Below are 11,376 nucleotides of genomic sequence, written 5' to 3' on the forward strand. Positions count from 1 at the left end.
ACTGTATCTAGACCAAGATCAAAGTTACTACCAAATGTAACCTGATTCCTATTCTTGCTTGGACTGCTGATTACAGTAATTCTTTTACTGATTTTTGGTCTCTGCTTTTTAATCTACTTGTCTAGTTTGTTCCTTCTAAAGGATACAATGACTTCAAAGACAAAGTAATGGTGATGTAAAGATTCTGGTCACTCTTCAAAATGGACTACCTTGATGTTTCACTCTGGTCACAGATGCAATCATGGTTTACAAGCTCTCCTTGGTGGAAAACTATCTTGAGTGTAGTAATTGTAATCATCTTATTCTTGCTGTTTGCTCCTTATATCTGTAACTGTATAATGGATTTTGTATCTAAGCAGTATGAAGCATTTAAGGTTACAAATGATTATTCAAGCTCCTATGATTGTCACAGACTCTTCCAGCTATTACTTGGGGCTCCTGGATCAGAGATCCTCAATATAAAGGTAAGGAGAATATGCTGCCTCAACAATTTATTGTCTGTGCCCCTTACCAGCAGGAAGAAATGATAGAATGATTTCTCTACCCCTTTCCCTGCCAACCATATTCTCCTAAATAAAAAAAGGGGTGAGGAAAGAGTTAAAGCTTAGGCAGGCAGTCCAAGGCCCTGTAAGGAGGAGGTGAACATTCTGGCTCATGCTTTCCTTAAGCCTTGTGCAACAATGTATCTTACCCAAGAGCTGGCCTTTGTTTCCCTAAGGAACTAATGATCACACAGCACAACCTGTTACTCATGGAAATGCTTTTCTTAGGCTCCATGCTAATGATTATAATTGTAACAAACCTTGTCTGGGAACCTGTTTCTCAAGACTTATACCCCTGATTACATAGCAACAGTATATCTCACCCAGAGATGTTGTCCAGAACCATCTTCCTGGCTAATCTTGTGCCAAAGTTATTTCAGGATGTATGCCTTAGAAAAGAGTCTGGTGGTAGTTTTAGGAGGATCTAGCTGTTCATGTTGCCCACATCTAACAATATTCTAGAGGTGGGCGTCTAGGCAACCAAATCCTACCTTTGTAGTCCTTTGAAACTCTAGAATCGGAAAAAAACATGGTCAAGTATATAATGGAAAAAGGCTCAGACAGCTTGATGTACCCATCTTCACAGTGAAAAAACATTATTTTTGCAGGTATTAGAATTTACTCTTGGGGCTCACCCCAAGCGTAAATTCTTGGGGTGAATTTACTCCCCAAGTAAACGGGACAGTCAAAACAGTGCCTTAGACAGTCACTGTTACCTGCTTTTACAGCTGAAATATGTACTCTCCCTAGGCACAATTCTATTTGTCATATATACCTCAAATTACGTAACTTCAGTCAAAGATGAGGATCCATCCAGTCCATCCTAAAGGAAACCAGTCCTGAATATTCATTGGAAGGACTGATGTTGAAGCTGAAACTCCAATACTTTGGCCACCTGATGCAAAAAACTGACTCATTTGAAAAGACCCTGATGTTGGGAAAGATTGAAGGCAGGAGGAGAAGGGGATGGCAGAGGATGAGATGGTTGGATGGCATCACCAACTCAATGGACATGAGTTTAAGTAAACTCTGGGAGTTGGTGACAGACAGGGAAGCCTGGTGTGCTGCAGTCCATGTGGTCACAAAGAGTCATACATGACTGAGTGACTGAACTGAACTGAACTGAACTGAAGTCAAAAAGACCTTAAGTCAAACTGTTACTTTTTCATTAATTTCTCTTGTTTTAGCTCTGACCCTCTGGGATTTGAGATCATAGTTTATCTCTCTGGGAACAACTGCATTTTCAAGTTCTTTGCAAACATTATGCCGTCTTACTTAAAACCGTGTATAACAGATGGGTTACCCAGCCTGGGGAGCCTCAGAAATGCAAGCTGCCTCAAGACCCCTGTGAGGCTGAGTGGATTAATTATACATATTTTGAGTCTCTTCATATAGAAATAGAAACTTTATGCCTGACTAGGGCATAGGTAGTATATAGTGACTTAGTAGAAGTTGTGTGTGTGTGTGTGTGTGTGTGCGTACACACATGCTCAGTCCTGTCCAACTCTTTACAACCCATGGACTGTGTAGCCCACCAGGCTCCTCTGTCCACGGGATTTCCCAGGCAGGAACAGTGGTTTGTGGATTGTCATTTCCTATTCCAGGATATCTTCCTGACCCAGACTGAAGCTTTGTCTCTTTGGTCTCCAGTATTGGCAGGTGGATTCTTTACTACTGTGCTACCTGGGAAGCCCTAGTACAAGATAGGTGACTAGAATTAGCCCTTCCTAAGCTAATAACTAGACCATTCAGGTATGACCTAAATCAAATCCCTTATGATTATACAGTGGAAGTGAGAAATAGATTAAGGGCCTAGATCTGATAGATAGAGTGCCTGATGAACTATGGACTGAGGTTCGAGACATTGTACAGGAGACAGGATCATGACCATTCCCATGGAAAAGAAATGCAAAAAAGCAAAATGGCTGTCTGGGGAAGCCTTACAAATAGCTGTGAAAAGAAGAAAAGTGAAAAGCAAAGGAGAAAAGGAAAGATATAAGCATCTGAATGCAGAGTTCCAGATAATAGCAAGAAGAGATAAGAAAGCCTTCCTCAGTGATCAACACAAAGAAATAGACAAAAACAACAGAATGGGAAAGACTAGAGATCTCTTCAAGAAAATTAGAGATACCAAGGGAACATTTCATGCAAAGATGGGCTCGATAAAGGACAGAAATGGTATGGACCTAACAGAAGCAGAAGATATTAAGTAGAGGTGGCAAGAATACACAGAAGAACTGTACAAAAAAGATATTCATGACCCAGATAATCACAATGGTGTGACCACTGACCTAGAGCCAGACATCCTGGAATGTGAAGTCAAGTGGGCCTTAGAAAGCATCACTACGAACAAAGCTGGTGGAGGTGATGGAATTCCAGTGGAGCTATTTCAAATCCTGAAAGATGATGCTGTGAAAGTGCTGCACACATATGCCAGCAAATTTGGAAAACTCAGCAGTGGCCACAGGACTGCAAAAGGTCAGTTTTCATTCCAATCCCAAAGAAAGGTAATGCCAAAGAATGGTCAAACTACCGCACAATTGCACTCATCTCACATGCTAGTAAAGTAATGCTCAAAATTCTCCAAGCCAGGCTTCAGCAATATGTGAACCGTGAACTTCCTGCTGTTCAAGCTGGTTTTAGAAAAGGCAGAGGAACCAGAGATCAAATTGCCAACCTCCACTGGATCATGGAAAAAGCAAGAGAGTTCCAGAAAAACATCTATTTCTGCTTTATTGACTATGCCAAAGCCTTTGACTGTGTGGATCACAATCAACTGTGGAAAATTCTGAAAGAGATAGGAATACCAGACCACCTGACCTGCCTCTTGAGAAATCTGTATGTAGGTCAGGAAGCAACAGTTAGAACTGGACATGGAACAACAGACTGGTTCTAAATAGGAAAAGGAGTACGTCAAGGCTGTATACTGTCACCCTTCTTATTTAACTTCTATGCAGAGTACATCATGAAAAACGCTGGGCTGGAAGAAGCACAAGCTGAAATCAAGATTGCCGGGAGAAATATCAATAACCTCAGATATGCAGATGACACCACCCTTATGGCAGAAAGTGAAGAGGAACTAAAAAGCCTCTTGATGAAAGTGAAAGTGGAGAGTGAAAAAGTTGGCTTAAAGCTCAACATTCAGAAAATGAAGATCGTGGCATGCGGTCCCATCACTTCATGGGAAATCAACGGGGAAACAGTGGAAACAGTGGCAGACTTTTTGGGCTCCAAAATCACTGCAGATGGTGATTGCAACCAGGAAATTAAAAGACACTTGCCCCTTGGAAGGAAAGTTATGACCAACCTAGATAGCATATTCAAAAGCAGAGACATTACTTTGCCAACAAAGGTCTGTCTAGTCAAGGCTATGGTTTTTCTTGTGGTCATGTATGGATGTGAGAGTTGGACTGTGAAGAAAGCTGAGGGCCAAAGAATTGATGCTTTTGAACTGTGGTGTTGGAGAAGACTCTTGACAGTCCCTTGGACTGCAAAGAGATCCAACCAGTCCATTCTGAAGGAGGTCATCCCTGGGATTTCTTTGGAAGGAATGATGCTAAAGCAGAAACTCCAGTACTTTGGCCATCTCATGTGAAGAGTTGACTCATTGGAAAAGACTCTGATGCTGGGAGGGATTGAGGGCAAGAGGAGAAGGGGATGACAGAGGATGAGATGGGTGGATGACATCACTGACTCGAAGGACTTAAGTTTGAGTGAACTCTGGGAGTTGGTGATGGACAGGGAGGCCTGGCATGCTGCGATTCATGGGGTCACAAAGAGTCAGACATGACTGAGTGACTGAACTTAACTGAAGCTAGTTATTAGATTAGTACCATTTTGGCTGAGCTATATTCATCTATCAAACTCCAGGTGGTATGATTTTCAATAGTGAGATAGATTGGCACCAAACATGTTTTTAGAAGTGCTGCATGCTGTCGCTTCAGTCGTGTTTCAGTCTTTCCTATGGATTGTAGTCCTATGGCTATGGACTGTAGCCCTCCAGGCTCTTCAGTGCATGGGATTTTTCCAGGCAAGAATACTGGAGTGGGTTGCCGTTTCCTCCTCCAGGGGATCTTTCCAACCCAGGGATAGAATGCACATCTCTTATGTGTCCTGCATTGGCAGGCAGGTTCTTTACCACTTGTGCCACCTCGGAAGTCCTGTTTTTAAACAGGAGCATCTAAATTATTTTTACTGTTTTTTAAATTAAATCTCATAGAAAGCCAACTTTAGACAGGTGGTAGAGACTACTGCCCTTCCCCCATTCAGGTCTACTTCTCAACTGTGACCTCATCACTGACATCATCTCCCCTGAGCCTGCTCGGGAGAGGGCAGCTGCCACCCCATGGGAGCTGGGTGGCTCCGGGACTACACTTGGAGGTGGTGTCCACAGGACTTGGGTGAGAAGACATCACGGGACACCTACTGGTCTCTGTGCTCAGGTGTGCTCAGTGCTACATCTAGATTTCTTAAGGTCCTCGGGGGGCCTTGAATTCTGCTCTCGAGGAAATATGTCACGGGCTAGGGAAGAAGCAGGGGACAGTCAGCTGGTGTCTGGTCGGGAGCCACCATCACGCATCATCAGAGTGTCTGTCAAGACCCCACAAGACAGCCAGGAATTTATGCTGGCAGAAAATAGCAGCATCCGCCACTTTAAGAAGCAGATCTCCAAACGCTTTCACTGTGATACTGACAGACTGGTGCTCATCTTCACTGGAAAGATCCTCCGGGATCAAGACATACTGAGCCAACGAGGCATCCTTGATGGCACCACGGTCCACCTGGTGGTGAGGAGCCGTGGGAAAGGCATTCTGCCTGGTCCCAGCACTCTGCCCAGCCCTGCTGGCCACTGCACCCATCGTCCAGATCCATCCACCTCAGAGAGTACTAGGATGCTAGCCAGGCTGGGCCAGCTGGCCCGGACCTCTCCTGAATTAGCTGACTTCTTTGGCCAGCTGGCTCAACTCCTCATGGTTGTGCCTGAGTCCATGGGGCCATCACTGGAAGACCCTGTGGTTCAAGGTCCGGTGAGTGAGAAACCAGCCAATGCCAGCTATGTTCCTGAATCCTCAAGGCCAGTACCGAAACCTGAGCCCGCTCTCAAGGCTCTGGAAAACTTGCAGAACCCGGCCCGGCAACAGGAACTCCTGCAGGTGGACAAGCGGGGGCTGGAAGCCTTGAAGGCAGTGCCAGGTGGGGACAATGCTATGCGTCCGGTCTGCTCTGATATCCAGCATCTCATGCTGTCCACTCTGGCCCCTCTGGTTGCCTCCAAAGGCCACAACCCAGATTCAGAGCCTTGCAGAAGGGGCATCAATCCCCACAGTTGTCCTAACATCACCACCACGGCACCCACAGTCTCCATACCTGCCAGGCCACTGGCACAGGAAGTCAGTGCAGGAGTAGCTGCTCAAGCAAGGGCTGTGATTTCAAACCAGGCCAATGCAGTTTGTAGGACAGGACTATCAGACTTATACTCAGGCCAGGATCTTCCCTCCCAGGAGAGCCAGCAGCCCATCGGGAAAGCCACTCCAGCGAGTCAGCTGAGACCATCACCCTCTGTCTTGCGCAGAGGCTTACATGTCCTGCAGCAGAATCCAGCTCTGCTACACCAGCTGACAACAGGCAGCCCTCTGCGACATCATATGCCACTCCTTCCCATACTCACTAACCCACGGGCACTGCAGGCATTGATCCAGATAGAAAAGGGCCTGCAGATATTGTCCAGGGAGGTACCTGGGTTGGGACCATGTTTATGGTGTCCAGGTAGACCACATGGGGCCAGAGGAGTTTCTGAAACTAGGGGCGGAGGACAGGGTCACAGAGCAGACCCTGTGCAGCCCACCTTGGCTGTTCTTCAGCTCCTCCATGCTCTGGCTAATGCCTGCCCTCAGTCTACCCAGTCCTCATCGTCCTCATGTCCCCTTGCTGAAGACCACTACCAGCAAGAACTGGAGCATCTGAAGGCCATGGGCTTTGCTAATCGTGATGCCAATCTTCAGGCCCTCATGGCCACAGGAGGAGACATTCATGCTGCCATTGAGAGGCTTCTGGGAATACCGGAGGCCTAGGTGCCTCCAGCTGATGTGCAATGCACCATCCCATGGAGAGGAGGAGGGAAAGGAAAGGGAAAGAGAGGGAGGGGGAGTAGCTTATTTTGGGAATTTCTCCTGCTCAGATCACGTGCACACTCACACAGCCTCCCCTCACATCCCAAACCTATTCCACATTAAAAAGGATTGCATGGATCTTGTGTCTTGTGTCAGTTTCGGAGCAGGTGGGCAAAGAGAATGTTTGGGGGAGCGATGGATCATGTTACATAGCCTTGGGTCTGGGCTTCACCTATTCTCATAACCATCTCCTCAGAGTAGGGGGAAACCCTGAGTTCTTTTTAGTATCTACTCCTGTCCAATGGGCAATGCAGTTTTCCACCAACATTACCATCATCACCACAATTCCAATTCCACAGTGATTCTGAAGGAATCCTGACGTTTGCTCTCCCTGGAAGCCATGGGTTTCTTCACAGACTCTGAAAGCCACCTATTCTTTGACAATGTTTCTCTGTCTTGAGGTTGTCTCCTGATATTTCAGAAAAGTTGTTTAACTTGCCTTTCAGTTAGGGCTTCTCCTTTGCTATCCACCTCAATGGAGTAACAGACCTTAATAATAATGTTGGCGGTTCTCCTGGGAGCTGGACTTGGCTACCTCCCGGCTGGTAGCAGCTACTGGTTTCTATAAATTAATTTCTCCTTCTAGGAACTATTGCATTCTATCCTTAGAATATTATTAGAACAACAGAAACCCCCACCCCCCACCACCCAAATTCCTAGAAGAACTTCAAGGAGTAGAGTTTGCAGCCAGGGCTGCAGAATCCTCCGTCTGTTACTTATTGTATGTGAAAGCTGAACTTTGGTCAGAGATAGGAAACTATGGAGAATAGTCCTGTGCTACATCCACAAGTCATCAGCCCAGAGTAAAGGCCATAGCTAGATCCATGTACCCGGCTATTAACAAGTGCGTGGTCCTTGCATCTCGTATTATTTCTGTAGACAAAACATGGGGAGGTGAAATGCTGCTGAAAAAGCCACAATTGGAGAAGAGGGTTGGATGGAGGGTCTTTGCTGAAACAATTCCTCCTTTCTGTAATATCAGTGTTGGAGTGAGATTAAAGGTTTAGGGAAGAAGGAAGGGTGCTGGGCAGAATGGGTGAATCAATTCCCACAGTGTTCACATGAGCATATATCAATCCCCAGAATAACACAAGGAAATATACAGTTCATGAGATGTATAGTTGAATCCTAAAGTCAGACTAGAACACATGGAGGATATCACACAGTCCTATCATCATAATACTGTAGAAAATAAGCTTGATAGCCCTATGCATAAATTTTCAGTCAGACACAAGAATTAGAGGCTCAAAGATAAATGATCTGTACTCAGTACCAGCTATTGATTGGATGTCTACCAGTTGTAGATGTGTATCACAAAATCATACACAATTTCAATCTGACACACAGCCAACACACAGACCTCTATTCACACACAGAAATGTAAAAAGAATTGAAAACCACAAATTAAGATAAACTGGCTTTTCAGTTTTTCTAGGAAATGAAACTAAAATTATTGACTGTATTGCTTAATATAATACAGTTAAGGACTTAAATGTCAGTGTTAGTTTTCACTGGGAGTAAAATATTGAGAATTTCAGAAGTTACTCCTTGGATTTCTTTCAATGTAGAGTACTTGAGGGAGTACTCAAAAACCCAGGGAGCTGGGGGATAAAAATAAAACTAGCAACCACTCTGTCAGAATGAGAAGCCATTCACTTTTGAGAGAGTATAGCTATTCCTTTGAAATTCCTAAAAGATATGAAAGTTATTTTCATCTTAAAGCTAGAGAAACAGACTCCAAGGGGTTAAGTGACTTCCCACACACCTGTGGTTGAAATTCTAAGCTGATTTTCCTGGCTCCAGCATCCTTATTCTGTGCACAGGATAGTCAGATGATGAGAGTGTGGGATTCAGAGTGACGATTAAGGGAAAAAAGATCTGGTCAGATTGGAAAGGCTTGAATTTATTTTATTATTTTTAAATTAATATTAATTTAATTTTTATTTGATATTGGAGTATAGTTGATTTGCAATGTTATGTTAGTTTCAGGTGCACAGCAAGTGATTCAGTTATACATATACATATATCCATTACTTTCAGATTCTTTTCCCAAATAGGTTATTACAGAGTATTGAGTAGAGTTCCCTGTGCTGTATAGGAGATCCTTGTTGATTATCTATTTATATATATAGTAGAGTGTATATATCAATCCTAAACTAATGTATCCCTCCTTGCCACATTTCTCCTTTAGTAGCCATAATTTTGTCTTCAAAGTCTGTGAGTCTATTTTTATTTTGTAAATAATTTCATTTGTATCACTTTAATCAGGATGATGGAAAGACTTAAGGTTCTGCCCAAAGTGTGGAATCTTATGACTGCTAAAATCAGTGGATCATAGTTGTGGTCTGTGGAGTAACTTCTTCAGAAGGATCACTAGAAACAAGACCAAGGGTTGAGCAAAGGACAGATATTCAAAGGAATGATGCAGAAGGCTGGAGTAGGTCAGCTACACAAGGGAGCTGAGGAAAAAGTAAGAGATATATGTTGAACTTATTTAAAAGCATGTAGATATAGAAGTGAGAGAATATAATCCAAGAATAAAAGTGTAGTGATTAAAGAATTAAGATGTGTGTATCTCCCTGCTGTGCACTTCTATCTGCTCTATGTGGAGAATAATATCTAGGCAGATATCTTCCAACTTGACTTTATATTTAAAAAAAAATATATAGGGGCTATGCAACATTGGATAAGAGAGTAAACAGGAATGAATATCCAGATCACTGCCACTGGAGTGGATATACCTTATACAATTCACTCAATTTCTTGGATTCCACTAAAGTCAAAAGCAACCAGTTCCCATTTTACTGAGCTGCTGATTTTGCAGAAAATACAGTTTAATGATCACTATTCATATCCCAAGCACTAAGCATTTTAATATAGTTATATAGCATAATTATCACAATAAGCCTGAGAAGTAATATAAAAAAGTCCTAAATATGTTTCAATGTAGCTAGCAATATTAGAGAGATTGCATAGCTTTCTCATATTTATTTAGTGAGCATTTTACATGTTAGACACTGTCTTAACTTTTCGACATTCATTGATTTCTCTATTCCTCACTGCAACATTGAAGTGAAGTGAAGTGAAGTGAAGTGAAAGTCACTCAGTCGTGTCCGACTCTTTGTGATCCCATGGACTATACAGTCCATGGCATTCTCCAAGCCAGAATGCTGGAGTGGGTAGTCTTTCCCTTCTCTAGAGGATCTTCCCAAGCCAGGGATTGAACCTAGGTCTCCCACATTGCAGGCGGATTCTTTACCAGCTGAGCCACAAGGGAAGCCCAAAAACACTGAAGTGGGTAGCCTATCTATCCCTTCTCCAGCAGATCTTCCTGACCCAGGAATCAAACTGGGGTCTCCTGCATTGCAGGTGTATTCTTTTCCAACTGAGCTATCAGTTAGATGTTAACATTATTCTCTATTTAATCATTGCCCAAACTGAGGCACAGATATTTAGCAGCATGCTCAAAGGTCACAAAACTAGTAAGTGGAGAAGGAAGATGAAAACCTAGATATTCTAATGTAATTTATTTATTTTTTGTGTGTGTGTATGCACACACATTTTTTTTTAGTCGAAGTACAGTTGATTTACAATATTTCAGGTATGTGGCAAAGTGATTGGCACATGCATTATTTTTCATGTTCAAAAAATTTAATTTTTATTCTTTCCATTCTTTTTCAAATTCTTTTCCCATTTAGGTTACTACAGAATATTGAGCAGAGTTCCCTGTGTTATACAGTGAGTCCCTGTTGATTATCTATTTAAATAGAGCAGTGTATATATGTCAATCCCAAACTCCTGTCTATTGCCACCTCCAACCTGTCCCCTCTGGTAGCCATAAATTTATTCTCTAAGTCTGTGAGTCTATTTCTCTTTGTAGATAAGTTCACTTGTATAATTTTTCAAGGTTCTGAATACAAGTGATATTATATAATATCTGTCTTTCTCTGTGTGACTTACTTCACTTAATATGATAACCTCCACATCCATCCACGTTGCTACAAATAGCATTATTTCACACTTAAAATTTTTTTTTCTTTTGAAGTTCTTTTATTTTATTTTTTTATTTTTTAACTTTACAATATTGTATTGGTTTATTTCACACTTTTTTATGGCTGAGTATTATTCCATTGTATATAAGTCAGATACTCTGACTTTAGACCATGTGTTTTTAATCACTGCCCAAATTTCTTGGATTTGGATTAGATATACATTAAATGTTCTTGTCCTTTTCTACTAGGACTCACAGAAAACAGTCCCACCGTGGCACCTAGACACTTTTTAAGAACAGGAACTGCTTTGCTTTCTAGTAAATCACAGATGCTTTAAGGCAAAGGTAAAAATATTAGGAGTTTTGTGCAGTAGCAGTATCATAGCTAATGAGGTTTATGCAACACATGATTTTTTCTATTTAAAAACTTCTTCTAAAAGTAAAAATATTATTACCTTTCTGGGTTATTCATAATTGCTCAAGGAGCCTCAGAAGTAAGGTATCGTCAATGTGATTATCAACAACTTCAGTTCATTCCACCTTTCTTTAGCCTTCCAGGGCTTCCTTGCATGGAAACACATTCCACTTATATCAGAGGTCTCTATCCAGGAAAATGCATTCAGATAGCCATACATACTTTTTTCCCCCCTCATTTCTGATCTCTGCTCAGAAT

The 11,376-nt window shown here is 42.4% G+C and overlaps 1 protein-coding gene across 1 annotated transcript; it reads left to right on the forward strand.

Moving 5' to 3' along the window:
• The first annotated feature begins 4,833 nt into the window (after nt 1-4,833).
• On the forward strand, nt 4,834-6,790 carry LOC133226748 (ubiquilin-3-like). Its single transcript, XM_061380624.1, has one exon. The coding sequence runs from the start codon at nt 5,054-5,056 to the stop codon at nt 6,611-6,613; it is 1,560 nt and encodes a 519-aa protein (XP_061236608.1). The 5' UTR covers nt 4,834-5,053; the 3' UTR covers nt 6,614-6,790.
• The last annotated feature ends 4,586 nt before the right edge of the window (nt 6,791-11,376 follow it).

This window comes from Bos javanicus, chromosome 15 (assembly GCF_032452875.1).
Source record: "Bos javanicus breed banteng chromosome 15, ARS-OSU_banteng_1.0, whole genome shotgun sequence".
Lineage (NCBI taxonomy): Eukaryota > Metazoa > Chordata > Mammalia > Artiodactyla > Bovidae > Bos > Bos javanicus.

Bases quoted from the DNA above. Each gene is read 5' to 3' on its own strand.
- LOC133226748 (XM_061380624.1), top strand. From the start codon at position 5,054: ATGTCACGGGCTAGGGAAGAAGCAGGGGACAGTCAGCTGGTGTCTGGT.